This window comes from Anthonomus grandis, chromosome 22 (genome assembly GCF_022605725.1).
Source record: "Anthonomus grandis grandis chromosome 22, icAntGran1.3, whole genome shotgun sequence".
NCBI lineage: Eukaryota > Metazoa > Arthropoda > Insecta > Coleoptera > Curculionidae > Anthonomus > Anthonomus grandis.
The window spans coordinates 44,006,224-44,023,122 of NC_065567.1; the positions used below are offsets into that span (position 1 = coordinate 44,006,224).

General features: G+C 33.7%; 1 protein-coding gene across 4 annotated transcripts in view; it reads right to left on the reverse strand.

Annotated features, from left to right (window-relative positions):
- Positions 1-2,972: 2,972 nt before the first annotated feature.
- LOC126748178 (podocan-like protein 1) overlaps positions 2,973-16,899 on the reverse strand; it is a 58,127-nt gene continuing 44,200 nt past the window's right edge. For all 4 annotated transcript variants that reach the window (XM_050457223.1, XM_050457222.1, XM_050457221.1 and 1 more), the window contains 2 exons: positions 8,278-8,347; positions 2,973-5,111 (listed from right to left, as the gene is read on the reverse strand). In XM_050457223.1, the coding sequence (XP_050313180.1) occupies positions 3,245-5,111; positions 8,278-8,347 (1,937 nt within the window). In that variant the 3' untranslated portion in view covers positions 2,973-3,244. The remainder of the gene's footprint in view (positions 5,112-8,277; positions 8,348-16,899) is intronic.

The window sequence follows — 16,899 nt, forward strand, 5'->3', positions numbered from 1 at the left end:
GTCTATAATTTGAAATATCAGCCTTGTCACCACTTTTAAATATAGGAGCTATTTTTGAGGTTTTCCATAAATCTGGATACATCTTTTTTCCAATATTAGGTTAAATATTATTAATAAGGGCTCAATTAGAAAATCAATACATGCTTTAAAGATATAGGGTGGTATCTGGCCCGACCGATTTTTTAGGTTTTAATTTTTTTACGGCGACCGTTTCTATTATCTTCCACAATAATACCCTTTACAAACAAATTCACATTTGTCAGAGGAACCGCCGGAGTAAAATCCAGGGTGTAGCCAGAGGGATCTAATTCCACAATACTAGAAAAATGCGAGACCAAAGCGTCAGCGATATCCCTGTTCTCGATCATTTCCTGGTCTCTGTATAACATTGGTGTATTGGATGAATAAGTACCTGAGTACCTGTCGGTAGCTATTTTTGTTTCTGCCTCCTCTATGTATTTTTTATATGCAATTTTAATGTCACTTTTTACTTTACTTCTGATATAAATTAAATTTGCTCTATCTGCAAGACTATTAGATTTTTTGTATTTTTTTCTCAATCTTTCCTTTCTTTTTAAATTTAAAATTATTTCTTAAGTAAACCACGGTAGGTAATCCCTTTTACATTCACGTGCCATTGGTACACATTTATCCAAAATATCATATATTTTTTGTAAAAAATATTTGTTACTTGGTTTACATCAGAACTGCTTTTTAGATCATCCCAGTTAACATTTTCAAACAATCTGTAAAGTTTTAAAAAGTCTGCCTTTTTACAGTTATATTGGCTATTAAAAGTTTTTTTGTTAGAAGTATTGCTAAATTCAAGTTTGCAAAACAAAGTGGGATGATCCGGATATTCCCTTATAAAAGGAGAGTCGTTTCTATTTAAAGTTAAAGAAAAATTGCAAGATCAAGAACCCTATTTCTGTCGTTAAGAATTTTATTATGTTGTCGCAAGTCTAACAGGTTTATCATTTGTAAATATCTACTTTCTATGTTATTAAAAATATTCCCCTAAATAATAGTCCCCTAAAATAAGAATTTTATTATTTTGGCCTTGTAGATACATTTCTGCAGTATCAAAAAATTCACTATAAGTGTCATAAGACATCCTTGGAGGTGACCATCCACCACTGTGTAGGTGGCCAAAAGTATGGAAACTTTAAACTTTTTCAAAAAAAGCAGAAAAAGTCTAAATACTTATCTAGAGATTTAAAAAGTAAAATAGGTGAACTATACCAGAAGGGTTATAAACAAATTGAAATAAGTAAAAATTTAAACATTTTAAAAGGCACTGTTTCAAAAATAATTAAAAAATTTGAAGAGAGAGGAAATGTTTCGGTAGCCCACAAGCAAGGAAGACCAAGAAAGTTGTCCAAAAGGGCTATGAAGGTAATGAAAAGAACATCGATGAACGACCCAAAGAAAACTTCTATCTGGAGAAATGAGTGAAATGGGGATTTCTGTGTCTGCTCGCACGGTGAGAAGAAGGCTAAATGAAGTGGGGCATTTTGGAAGAGTTGCTGTAAAGAAACCACTAATATCAAAGAAAAATAGAAAGGATCGCTTGAAATTTGCACGAGATCATCTTACAGGCTTAAGATTACACACATCATACAAAAATCATCTTACCTGGTCTCACCAAAATTGGAATACTGTATTGATTAGTGACGAAAGTAAGTTTCAATTATTTGGGAGTGACGGGAGACGTTATACAAATACCAATACCAAATACCAAATGCCTACGGTAAAACATGGTGGTGGAAGCGTAATGGTGTGGGGTTGTTTCTCCCGATCAGGTGTTGGCCCCCTGGTTAAAATTGATGGCAGAATGGACCGTTTTCTATACAAAGACATATTGGAGAACAACATGTTGCCTTATGCTGAGGAGGAAATGCCATTGAGATGGTTGTTTCAGCAAGACAACGACACAAGTCCCAATTTGTGAAAAACTGGTTAAATGAACAGAGCATTGCTTTAATGGATTGGCCTTCACAGTCCCCAGATCTGAATCCCATAGAGAATTTATGGGATTATTTGGACAGGAAGATTCGAAATCATGCGATTTCAAACAAGGCTCAACTGTGGGAAATACTGCAAACTGAGTGGGCTACCATTTCTAGTGAAGACTGTGCAAGACTTGTCGATTCTATTTCACGAAGATGTAGAGAAGTAATAAATTCGGAGAGATATGCCACAAAATATTAGCAGATTTTGATTTAGATGTAATTTATAGAAATAACTTTCTTCAGTTTCCAAACTTTTGGCCAAGAAAATATTAATTTTATTTCATTTTCTTTTTATAATACGTTAAATTTCAAATTAATATGTTAAGTTAGGTACTATATTATATATACTTTATCACAATATGAGTAACTTTATTATAGTTCCTGGTTTCTTAAAAAAAATACAAATTAAAAAAGTTTCCATACTTTTGGCCATCACTGTAAGTACTACATAAATACAAGTTTTGAGAGCATTGACGTGAGGAATAGTATCGGCCCATGGGCCCAAACCCTGTTCATCCCCATCTGTTCATGAACAGATCTTTGGGAGACTCCCACATTTATTCTTTTTGCAGAAGACACACCGCCCACTTTGAGACAGGCCGCTCGGATAAGAATTGATAAGAGCATCGTTATTGTTGCTAAAGTTATAATATATTAATTTTCTCAGTAAGAGATGACATTCGCCTCACACAAATTACTAGAGATTTTCAAATTAGTCATGGATATTCTTCTGTAAGAAATAAGTATACCGTTCAAAAGCTAAAAGTGAATTTTTAGGGATTTTTAGTGTCAGCCATAACATAAATATAATATTTTTTTGCCCAACTTGCGAGGGCTCTAGCTTGAATTTTACGCCGAGTTAAAATTAAAAAAAGTCTTAATAATATTAAATTATTATACCTAAATTAGTCCAAAATATCTCTCAAAATAGTTAAAAAGTTAATAAATAATACACAAGTATACAAATATTTTTTTATTATAACCTTCATGTATGATAACAATAAATAATTATGTTAAAATACATATTTAATAATAATCTTTTTAAAACTTTTTCATTACTTTTACGCTAATGCTAAAATGTCTTTTTATCTGACTAAATAGTCGGTGACAAGTTAATTCCTAATACATTTATATTATTTATCACAAGGGTCAAATCAAACAATTTTATACTACCCAATGGTTCGAGCATTGGGGCCTTCAAAACCCCTTATACAAACATAAAATGTATTTCCTTAGTTTGAGTTAGTCACAAAAGCTAATCTTCTTGTAACAAGAATCAAAGCCCCAATAACTGCCATAACGAAGGCGTATACAGCAACTGCATTAAGAGCTGCCGAAGACCAAGTGTTTTCAAGATGTTCCGCTAAGGGCATTGTAATCCCTTCTGCATTTACATATCCTCGAGATTCTATAGATCTGGAAGATCTAGACAAAAAGAAATTCGGAGATGGCTCGCAGCCTGATTCTCTCACGTATTTCGCCCATGTTCGGTTCGAAGCTAGTATAGTTCTTTGAGAATGTTTAAACGGTTTCCTACCAGCAACAGTTTTATTCATAATTAAAGGGAACCCAATTTTTTCATCATATTTGCAGACAAGAAGACGTTTTCTTTTATGCTTTCCAACTGTAAGATCAGCGGCTCCTATTGTCGAACCCTCCAGAACACTTAAATCACCTTTTTCCATGTGTGCCCAGTCCCATAAATCTGCAACTGAACAATCACATTTCCATGGATTTCCAATTAATTTTAGTTTATTTAAATTTTTATTAAACTCAATTTCTCTGGGTGAGAAGGTCGATAAATTGTTATATGTTAAATCAAGCACTTCAAGATTTGGTAAAAGCTCCAAAAAATGAAAAGCATTAGGAGAACTAAAGTAATTTCCAGCCAATATTAAAGTAGTTATGTTTCGAGTCCAAAAAAATGCATCAGGAGGTAAAAAAGTCAAGTTGCATTTACTTAAATCTAGAGTCAATAATCTGGAAAGTTGTTTGGGAAGAAGCGGACCTGTTTTTGATACCCGAAGAGGGTTTCCTGCTAATTGAAGCTCTGTCAAATCTGTGTACGTAAAGTTGTTAAAAAATAAAGTAGCATTAAGCGGTCGACGTAATCCACAATTATTAAGTTCAAGACTTTCTAAATGGGTCAAATTAGTAAAGAGACCAGCTTCTAAATTATTGAGATCATTTCCAGATAAAATAAGGCGCCGCATTGATGTCATTTTAGAAAACGATGTCGGAGCAATATGAGATAAATTACTATATCCCATATTCAAATATTCTAATGTTTCAAGAGGTGTCAAGAGTTTTACAAATGCATCGTTTAACGGATTATAAGATATGTCTAATTCCTGTAGACTTTTAAATTTATGGAACGTATCTGGCAATCGCCGTAAATCACAGTTGCTCAAAGATAACTTCTGCAAGTTTGTAAGAGGTGATAAGGCCACCAGTAAATCGGATGCAAATAATGTATTTCCCGAGAGATATAAACTTCGAATCCTAGTAACATTTGCAAAAGTGTCTTCCGATAAAGGAATTGTCAAATTGCAATAAGATAAATCGAGAACTTCCAAGTTAGATAACACTTTAATAGTGAGCCCTACATCAATGTCAGAGAGAGGATTTTCTGCTAGAACCAATACCCTTATATAGTGATTATTGAAAAACATTGTGTCAGTTAGCGAATGAACATTTGAATTCCTCAAATCAAAATTTTCTAGTAAAGGTAGATTTGCAAGTACTATATCCCAATTCATTTGATGTGAAAAATGATTTAAACTAAGCTCCAAATTTTTCAAGTTATCTAGTGCTTTAAAGGTGTTATCTCCAATATATGATAAATTACAGTTATTTAGTTTTAGGGTTTCTAGGCTGGTTAGATTTTCAAAAGCTCTCGTTTCTAAAATAGTAAATGGATTATCCGATAAATCTAATGTTGTAAGAGCTGATATATTTTCAAAGAATTGGTCATTTAAATATTGTAAGCTACAATTACTTATATCTAGATACAATAAAGTGCTTATGGCTAAAAATGGTCCATCAACAGGTTCTAATGGGTTGTTTTGCAGCTCCAAGGTGATAAAGCCAGCAGAGTCACTAAAAATAATTTATATTATATTAAAAGCTGGTATTTAACCGACTTAAAACTTAGAGACACGAAAAAAAGGAAAACATTTATTTATTGAATATTTATTTATTGTATTGTTTATTTAGAACTTACGAATTTTATTATTTATTAACAAATAATTTTTTACCAAAATACCTCTGCGCATTCGAGGTTTCTAAAATGTATATATTAGATCAACGATTAAGTTAGCTCATAAAAACAAATATTAACTAGTCTTCATTTAATAGGGAAGATTCCAAAAACATCTCTCTATCTAAATTTTTCAATCTGAGATGGAGAACTTTTATGTCACTAATATATTTTATACATCAGCAACGTAAAAACAGAGTTCTCGGTCAATCCTGATAAGTTTAAAATTTGTAGACCATGAAAAACTTCTGCAAATAAAGCAGGATATCAAGTACTAAACACGTCTGCAAGAACTGCGAACAAGACCACCGTTATTTGGTTCGAATGATAGTCGAGAGGAAGTTCGATACCAAACCTAACATCGTGCACTGGCTGTATATACTGCGGACTCATTTGATCTAGGGTGCCTTACCGACGGTATCGTGGATTGGATGCCGTTAAAAAAAGTTTACAAATGCTCAGAAATTGGCTAGACGGTAATACTAGCCAACGGTGGATAGGACTAGGACTTCTATAGTCAAGATAGCAGAAAAGGAGTTGCAAGAAGTATGGGGCTTCCGAAGAGGGCGAGGCCGAGCAACGTTAGTTCGCTAGGTGAGATTTGGTCTACACTGAAGTCGCCAATTGCCCGTACAGGACTATCACGAGCCGGCTACCCCGTAAGTCCTTAACCCTTCTTTGATATTAGTAAAAAGGGATTATCTCAGGGATATTCGAATAGGCATGGGATAAAACTAGTTTAAATTGAACCGAGAAAAGGATATACAAAGCAAACACTTGTTATCACACTCGTCTATTACACACTGACAAGATTAACGAGTTCATGTTGGATTCCGATATGCAACCAATATTGATCTGGATAACTAGTATAACAGGTCCAGTCCGCAAAGGACGAGATTAGTATTATAGCAGATATTTTTTAGTAGAGGGATTTATCAAAGTCATGAGGACATTTCTGGCTATAGTCACAGCTGTAGATACGTTATATACAGGGTGAGTTGGGAGGAACGCACCAAACTCCATTATACACGTGAAAATAACTTTAAAAAACCCATATGTTCTTATGCGATTTTCATTTGTTTTCAACATGTAACTTAATTACACACAAAAAAATCCTACATTAACATGGTTTAATTTTAGCGCTATTTAAAAAAATGTTCAAAATACCACCATTAACCTCTAAACACATTCTAGTTCATCTGCGAATGTTGCTTTTTCTTGGATTGGAAAGGCTTGCAGCACACAAGGAAGTGAGACTGAGGTGGGTCCCAGGAAACCAAGGTGTCGAGGGCAATGAGCGAGCCGACGAACTGGCAAGACAAGGTTCCGTTAACCCCTTCCTAGGCCCCGAACCTTGTCTCGGTCTTAGCAAAAAACAAATCTCCCAGGCACTTAATAATTGGGCCTGGGAAAAAACAAGGAAGAATTGGAGAAGGACAGAAGGATGTAGACAGGCCAAGGAAATGATACCAGATCATGACGGCTCTAAAGCAAGGCGACTGCTAACAAAGACCCGACAAAGTATCAAAGACTTGGGAATCCTGACCGGGCACAACAGTCTAAACAGGCATCTACACCTTCTTGGTATAAGAGAAAGCCCACTCTGTCCGAATTGCGGTACAGGGGAGGAAACTTCATATCACATACTAGGTATCTGTGATAGGTGGAGTCGCCTAAGAAGGAAAATTTTCGGAGCAACGACACTCCAGCGGGAAGATCTTAAAGATCTGGACTGGGACAACGTGCAAGCCTTTATTAAAAGGACGGGCCGACTCAGTGAAGACCGCGCATTGGGAGTGGAGGCGTAGGGGTGGGTGATTCTGGGGTTGGCGAAAAGGGACTGCTCAGGCCTACTTGCCGAGCTCTAGCTCCCCCACCCTTACTATTACTTGTTGCTTTTCTAAGCGATTTTGACAAACACTGCCGCATTTGTAATGCGCCGAATTAGGGCCTCCCGAGTATCGACTCACTTTGTATTTTAAACCATCTCATTTTTAAACCAGCACCACAAACAGTAGTCCAGTGGGGTGAGATCTGGAGATACATTTTCATTGAATTGGTTAAAAAAAAAAACTATATCAAATACAGAGTATTTTATAGCTTCAGTTTATATAAAATTAATTTATTTGGAAATCCCATTGATCTTTCTCTCTTGCACTCTTGGAGTTCTTAAGCGAAGTACTAAAAAGAGTAATCGGACATGTAAGTGCGATACCTCATTTTAAAGGCAATTAAAAATACTCTTTAAAACTGAGAAAATCCAATATGGCGCCCGTAAGAAAAAATAAAGTTGATGATGATCGAAAACGAAACGTCGGATACATTTTTTTTTGCGTCATGTTGTAGGACATAAAAAGTGGCAATAAAAACTGTTTTTAGTTTATATTGCCACTTTTTATGTCCTATTACTATTTTTATATACTATTGTCCTGTTTTATTTTGATATCTCTTTAAATAAAGTCGGTAGAAGGTAAAAACGATTTTGACAATTTCCGATTTTTTTTGGATAACTCCGGAAGTATCCGGAATTTTAAAATTTTTTAAACGTCATTTTATTAAGCTCCAAATTAAGCAACTTTGCCTCCATTTAACCGACCCTGAAATTCTTACGGTTTCCGAGATTCCAAAGCTCACCCTCGAATTTGGTACATCCTGTACATAGGCCAGATGATATTGACACTGTCAGAACAACAAAACGGACCGAACAATCGGTGCCTACAGCATTTGTAATAAGAGGCGGTAAACTATTTAGAATATTTTAATTACGCTATAATTTAAAAACAAATAAGAATTGGACAAGAACATATAAGATTTTAAAAATTATTTTCACGTGTACAATACTCACCTGGAGTTTGGTACGTTCCTTCCGACTCACCCTGTATAAGTAGGCGTTTCGGCGTCGGTCATCAAAAGAAGTTTTGAATACAGTTTTTTAGGTAAGAGCTTACGTAACTCTTATCCTAGTGGTGCTAAAGATTCATTTGAGGTTTCAAACAAAGTACTTACGGAAAGAGGTCGGTATCAATTCTCTTTATCCTATTCTCTGAAAAATCAGCATCAATAAGGTAGGTTAGACCTAAAATAAAAAGTAAAATTATGGTTAAATCTTTGATAATAAAGTGAAGTAATAGTATTATTAAAAGTAAATGGTTTGTATTATTAACACTAATTGCTTTTATACATAAAATTCAAAGAAAAAAGCATATCATGATTTTTTAGGTGATTCTCCCGATATTCCCGGCCACCGCGAGAGCTGATCAGATTCATCTTACCTATGCGAGCAGCAACACGAATGTGATGCAAATGCCTAAGCATATGAGGCATATTTTCTTGTATTTTAGTTTTTTTATAGTTTGAATGAGGTAGATCAAAAATACATTTTGTTTATATTCTTGTTAAGCTGAACACCACTCTAATTTAGGTATACCGGGTGCCCCAATAAGACTGTTTCTCGGCCATATGTCGGGCAACATTCGTCGTATGACTTAGGGATGAATCGGTCATGAAGAATCCATGGAAAATATGTTCAATTTCAAAAAGTGACCACCAGAAGGCATAACTGCCATCTTAAATTTTAAAATTGCATTTTCTTTAAATTTCGTATAGTAACTAAATTTTTTCTTCACATTAAATATATTAAGTTTACCTACCATTTTTGTAAAAAAATTCAGTTATTTTAAAAATAAAGATGGTGGTGGGCGTTCAATTGTTTTTGCAATAACCTGTTTTAACTTCTTAGCGGTTTGACCGATATTAAAAAATTTAGTATCGTTGAAAACAACATTCCTTGGGCAATAATAATCGACCAAAATATAATTAATTTAGTTGAATCGTTCTCCGCTAAAGGTATAGTTTTGAAAAAATAACCCAAAATACTAAATAAATTAAGTGGAATGATATGACTGTTTCTTTATGAAAAAGAAGCCAAGTATCATCCAAAAAACCCAGTGAAAACTGTTTTTCAAAATCTCGTCCCTAACGTCAAATGTTGGAAAATGAGATACTTGAAGGCCAAGGATCGCTCGGCAAATTTTCTAAAACTATTAAAAATGTAGGTACAAAATGAATAAGATCTTTAAAAGGCAATTGTGAGTCAAAAAAATAAAAATCATTAGAAAATTTATAACATCAGAACAGTCATGTTGCTCCAAAGGGATTAATCGCATCCTGAGCTTATTAAATCACTTTAATATTAATTAGAAGTGGTATTTTGTGGATGTATTGGACAATTGTTCCAAAAAAACTATTTGTTTTTAACCAACGTTTCGAATTATATTTAGTACATCTTCAGTCGTAGCTCTCTCGTCAAATTAAAAAAAATATATCATTAATTTGACGAGAGAAAACTACGACTTCGCGTGCTGAAGAAAAATGTAAATATAATTCGAAGCGTTGGATAGAAGCAAATAGTTTTCTTTGAACAATTGACCAATACACCCACAAAATACTACTTCTAATAACACAATCTCTGGTCAAAAATTCACAAGGCTATTTAATATTTATCTCGGAATTCTTACTTTTAGTTTACGAAAGGTTTACTTTTAGTTTACCCATTAAACTGTGTTAAAGCATTACCACGCCGTGTAGCCGTGCATTATTAAATAAAGCCTACTATGGTTCCCAGTGCCGCGTGTTCTAATTAAATATAATAGGGTATATTATAAGCAGAGTAATAGGCATTTATTTATTGTATATTGTAGGGAGATGTGATAATTTACGTTTGTCTCCTTCAAATATTGTTATAGCACGGAATTTTAACATAGTTAATGGTCATATAACACTTGTTTATTATTTTTTTATGAAGTTTGATCAAGTAATTACATTTGATTATGACGAGTTGAAATTTATTCGGAAATACATTTGTCCAGGTGAATTTTGCTCCTAACATTTACAAATGCGCCAGTGGGCTGAATTAGAAAATCAGGGTGATGATATGTCATGATATTTTGTGTTAGTAGCAAGCCAAGTTTCGAAAAATAAAACTAATCAACTGAAAAAAATCAAATAAATAAAAACTAAGCAATTTATCTTACATAATTTAGTAATGTGTAAGATGTCCGGGAACTTTAATAACCTCATTAATTTATCTTGCTACACTGAGAAATAAATTGTCGAACAGATTAAGATTAATCTTTATATGGAAGTTCTTCTATAATTTGAGTAATATTCTTATTAAATCCTCTCTATTATAAGGCGAGGGTTGATGACTCTGAAGCATATTCCATGTAAGCTTGAATAGATTCAGATCTGAAAAAAGTAAGATAGTAGACTTGAAATGGGCAATACCAAAATTCGACAGGATATAACATTCAAACAAATTAAACTTTCTCCAATTTCTTCAGTTGTTTGTGAAACCATAGCAATAGTAATCTCAAACATAGGAGGTGTGGCAGAAAAGTAGGCTGTCTAATTACACGCCTAAAGATATCTTGCTCGTTGGCGATTGAGTCAGAAAATTCAAGATTTTTTTTGCGATTGTCCTTCGACTCAATTGTGAGGTTTTTAGGCATTATTTGGGCACAAAATATACAGTCAAAATTGACGAAATGGCAAATCTGTTCAAATTTAGTATTTCAGTCAACATTGTTAGTGTTAAACGTTGGTCTGATGTTGTCTTCAATGTTGTCTGACAAATGTCTTCACACAAAATTCTGACTCAACTCCCTAAACATGACAGGAAGGCCTTTAACTTCTGCTAAGCTCTTCAACGTTACCTTGCAGAACTAGACTTCCACCTGAGCTCGGTAAAGAATGTTTCCTATAGGCCTGTTTTAACTTCTTCAAAAGTCACACTTGCCGAATCTCCAAGCCTTACACAAAATTTAATGGAGTAACGCTGCAGCAAATTCTGCTTTTCTATTTTGCGTGACACACAAATAAGACACAACCTCACTAATAGCAGCCGAAAAAATCACAAACTATCGCACAATTTTAAGATTGTACCTAAGTATTGCAGACGGTAGCTCAGAGATATTGGAGGCGGGGCGTTCGTAGGTAAGGATTTAATACATATAAGTCACAGTGTGCATAATGAAAAAAATAAATAGGCGCCACTTAGTTTTGTAAAAACTAAGAAAACTTCTAAACTTGAATATTTTAATTCCTGTAAAGACAATTTAGACTATGCTATGACGAGAAGAGGTAACAGTTCCCAACAATAATCCATTTTATTTACATAACCCTATTTACATTTTATACAGTATAAAAACTAAATTACTGTTCTTTAGAGACAGAATCCACAAAATATTTACTTTTTATAAAATGAAAATATTAAATATGGTTACGCTTTAAGTTCAATTATATCTTATGGGTAATAAATAAATGTTTAAATTATATATAAATTTAAATTATATATTGTATACTACAGGGGAAGTTCATGAACCTTTTTATGTACTATTAAAAATCTGAATTATACACAAACAGTTTTACAAATGTATTAACCATTGAAAAAGTTTAAATCAATAGGAATGTAATAATGTAATTATAAAAAAAGTAACAAAATAACTGGCCTGAATTGTCCGATTCCAGTCATCGACACTCCAAACCATTAGACCTTCAAGGCAGTGGTGAATTTAAGAAGTAATAATCGAAATGATGAGAAAACGACAAAAGAAAAAAACCCTAAAACAATTTTCCAATGATAATAAAAATGCAATGTCACCGGTGTCACCATGCCGGTGCGAATAAAGAAACGGTCTATCCCTCACCTCGCTAAGTTTTCTCATAAATCTTAAGCATCCTGTTAGGAAATTACCAAATCATGGCTTTATAATGTAAAAGAGGTTCCAAGAAACAAACGCCAAGTCATATTTTAGGCGACTTACACCATTTTCCCTCTTTGGGCGGGCGTAAAATTTGCGTGTGCTCCTACCAACACACGGAAACACGTCAGTGGCAAGGTCGAAAATAAAAATTGCTATGGATCCTGAGAAGTGAAGGATTCTCCTCTACACCCAATGCAGATAAACGTCAAGTCAGATACCCATGGACAATGGAAGCAAGGAGAGCAGACTTCAATAAATCAAGGAATCCGCGTTGCGATACTAATGCCGCCATTAAAAAATTTGAGATAAACAATGAAAATGTATTTTAGTTATATGTATCATTAAAAACTGTTACTTTATTTCACTGATAATTGAAACCAATCTATATTAGGATTCAGTTGACTAATAAATGGAGCATTTGCCTTATTATAATAAAAATTAAATAAAATAGAAAAATAAAACGTTACAACACTTAACGGAAGGCATTAAAACTCGCGATGCCATAAACTATGGGAGGGTACCCATACACCTGCTCTATCAAGAACAAGAGATCATTGTTATCAGTCTCATTTCTTTTCTGCCACACCCGGTAAAGCGCATCTGTCATGTTGTTTTGGCATGCGTAGAGTCACATATTGGAGCTATTTCTCGATCTCCTCTGAATTCTCTTATAGTCACGATTCAAACCAAAACCAGATTCGTCAGTGAAAAGACTCATGTGTTTATTTTGATTAAATATAATTTGTTTTAATCTGTTTTAATGTAATTTTAAAATATTCATGGCACTCAAAATTTTACCGCTAGTCAAGAAGGGTATCACTGAGGGCAGAGAATATACTGGGAGCCGCGTTAAAAATAAGAACAGTATGACCATTTTCTTTTTATTAAATAAAAGAGTTATAGGAGCAAACCAATTGCTTGCGACATTAGGTATAGTAAGACTTTCCAAGATTGCACATTTTTTTATAGTTTCCCTGTTTTTTCTCTGTCTATTGTTCTAATGACACCTATTATAGTAAAAATTGTGCGCTTTTAAGGTATTCTGCTGTTAGGGAAAAGCACTACTTCTTTTGAATCATTGCCACGTCAGCTTCCATGTAATTTGTAGAAAATAGAGGAATAATATTGGAATCTACTACAAATATTCGAGCAAACTGCATCCGTAAAGGTCATTTGAAAACTTCCCACCACGAATTTATCGAAAACCACTGGTTAAAAAAAAACGCCGAAATACGTCAAAAGGTTTGTCAAGGGGTTGTCGATGATGCGTTGACGCAGTTCATCCAAACTTTCAGGTTGGGGAGTAAACACAATAGATTTCAAATGACCCCATAGAAAAAAGTCTAATGGCGTTATATCAGGAGTTCTATAGGCCCCCTTCGCCCTATCCATTTATCTGGAAACTCGTCGTCTGAAATATATTTCCAGCAAGACGGCGCTCCTCCTCACTATGTTCTTCCCGTTCGGCAATGGCTAGACGACGAGTTTCCAGATAAATGGATAGGGCGAAGGGGGCCTATAGAATGGCCTGCTAGATCTCCTGATAGAACGCCGTTAGACTTTTTTCTATGGGGTCATTTGAAATCTATTGTGTTTACTCCCCAACCTGAAAGTCTGGATGAACTTCGTCAACGCATCATCGACAGCTGCCATGATATCCCACAACATATTTTTGAAAATGTCCGTCAGGAATTTGAACATCGCCTTTATCATTGTTTGGCCAAAAAAGGGGAACATTTTGAACTCTTATTGAAATAAAAACTGATATTTTCATGTTTTTGTTTTCTATCTGAACAAATTAAGATTTTTCTAATTTTCTCGAAAACGAATTGACCGATTTAAAAAAATCAAACGTCAAAATAAAAGACTTTGAAAGACCTTTTAAACAAGCTATTACTCGATACCCTTTGCCATTTAAAATTTTTAAGGGGATGACCCTGAGGGGCAGCGGGTGAAAGGGGGTGAAGTAATTTTAGGTTAGAAAGTTGTCCCCCTTGACAAACCTTTTGATGTATTTCGGCGTTTTTTTTTTAAACAGTGGTTTTCGATAAATCCGTGGTGGGAAGTTTTTAAATGAACACCTTGTATTTACACTAAACATAATACAGTATACTCGCGGTAACGTGAACTTACGATTTTATGAACAACTCATTAATGTGAACATCAATATTTTTCTATGTTAATTCTATAGTGTGAACAAACCCATATTTCGATAATGTGAATTTTAAGAAATGTTAAGTAATGTTTAGCATATTGGGTTTACGCATTTGAAACGTTGTTTGGTCATTTAGTTGATATTTATTAGATAAGAGAGAGTGTCGCATCTTGCGCAGTGGCCTTTTAAAATGGTTAAAGTTATTAAGAAGTGTTTAACTCTTTATGAGAAATCAAAAATTTTGGAAGAGCACAAAAATGGTGTGTTACTGCACTAGCAAAGAAATATCAAATAGCAAAATCAACTATTTGTGCAATTAAAAATAAAGAAGAAAAAATTCTAAAAGTTGTTGAAGAGAGTTTAAGACCTAATAAAATAAAAAAATGCACTTTAAAAAGTGCAGAAAACCCCAAGATGGAAACTTTGCTGTATAAATGGTTTACCAAACAGCGTGAACAAAATTTGCCAGTTACGGATGATATGCTTAAAGAAAAGGCTCTAGATTTACATAGAAAATTAAAACTCAACGATAAATTTAATGCAAGCGATGGATGGCTTCAAAAATTGAAATGGCGATATGGTATAAAGCTGCTTAAAATTGCAGGTGAAAAGTTGTCCTCGCAGCCTCACCTTGTAAATCCCTTTATTGAAGGCTTAAGAAAAAAGATGAAGCAGCTTAATCTTAGTGAAGATTAAATTTATAATGCAGATGAGACGGGTTTATATTGGAAGTTATTGCCAAATAAAACCTATGTTGCAATTTTTGAAAAAACGGCGCCTGGTCTAAAAATAGCTAAACAAAGAATAACTCTTTTGGGGTGCACAAATGCTACAGGATCACACAAACTAACGCCTTTAGTACTAGGAAAAGCAAAATCACCCAGATGTTTTAAAGGATTTGATAATCCAGTCATCTATAAAAGCACTAAAAATGGCTGGATGACGCAGGAACTTTTTAAAAATAGGTTTTTTAAGCATTTTGTTCCAGAGGTAAGTGAAAGTTTTAAGGTAAGTAAATTGGGTTTTTAGGTTAAATCATTTTTACAAAGCAAAAACCTTCTGATGGACACATTTTTGTTGTCTACATGCCTCCAAATGTTACACCATTAATTCAACCATTAGACCAAAATGTTTTGCGAATAACCAAACTATTTTACAGAAAAGGCCTATTAAGTTCAATTATATCAAAGGGTCAAGGAGTAGCTGAGGCCCTAAAAGTTATAACTTTAAGAGATGCTATTATGTAATTGCATATGGCCTGGCAAAAAATAGAGCCTTCAGTAATTTCAAAATGTTGGAATATTTTGGGAAAAAATTTGGAGGAGGATGACCTACCTTTAGCTCGACTATAAATGTTAATGATAGAGCAGCTGCGTTAATGAAACCATTACATTGCTTCAAACAATTGAACAGGTATTATTTAGTGCTAGTTACTCCTTTTAATTTTCGATTTTTGGAAATTAAAGGAAGAAAGTCTGTAATAGTTTTAGAATTTCATTGAGATATGATTGGACAGTGGAGGAAAATCTCGATAGCAATGATTCAGAAGATAGTGACTGTGAGATATTTACTTTTGAAGAAAAAAAAGTTACGCATTTGGAGGCTCTTGCAGCCTTGAAAATTGTCACACAATGGGCCAATCAAAACTATGTCGACATAAAGGACATTATTACACTAAAAAGTTTAGAAGAAAAGGCTGTATTCTTAAAGCTGTCGCAAAGTGCAAACAAAAATTACATCTTTTTTTAAATAAAACTTTTGTATAATGCTTAAAACTGTAATAAATAAATTTAAAAATAAATACTATGTTTGTATTATGTTATAAGTAATAAAGTACAATGTAGTTCCCTTTTATTTTAATTTTAGCTATTTTTAGTATAATCTCCATAATGTGAACATTTCAGTAATGCGAACTAAGTCGAAATTTTTTGAGTTCACATTAACGCGAGCCTACTGTAATAATAATTAATATTTTTAATTTGGATTCTTTAAATCACCAAATTTCCACACAGCGGCAATACTGTAAATTTTGCCCAGAAATATTCTCGCGATAAAGGTATTTGGCAACTGCGCTCGTTGTTTAATTTTGGATGGTGCACCTTTCGTAGAGTATTAGTATTAATATTAAAATATATATATAATTAATATTAAAATTAAAAACTCCCTTTTTGCTGAAAAATGATAAAGAATTGTGGGAAAAGTGGGTCACATACATTGGGAAAAAGGAAATTCAAATCGTTCCTTTCACAGGCGAGTTAGGTGTCTAGGTTATAATATAAAAGACGACATATTTGCGAAGTATCTATTGAGTATTGGATACCAAAAATAAGCTTTTTTTCCTTCTTTTAGGTAAATATTAATAAAAATGTGTAATTAAGTATATTATTATAATCTAGCAAATTTTTTTGTTTATTCGAACCAGAAATACCGCAAAAATGCAGGTAGTCTGGTCGATATCCAGCAACCAAAATCGAGAACACAGCATATGTGGTTTGCCAGCAACATATTTATAGTACGCGCCTACTGTTATTTAATCAGTAGTATGCCCGTATCTACTGGAATTCCAAAGGAGTTTTTTTAATAATTGTTTATCTTGATATTACAAATGGATAACTAAATCTGTTTATAATGGGTATAAACCTCGAGAAGCTAAGTTTTTTTTGTGAAGATTAAATAAAAAGTTAACTTCCAACGGATATGAGATAGTTG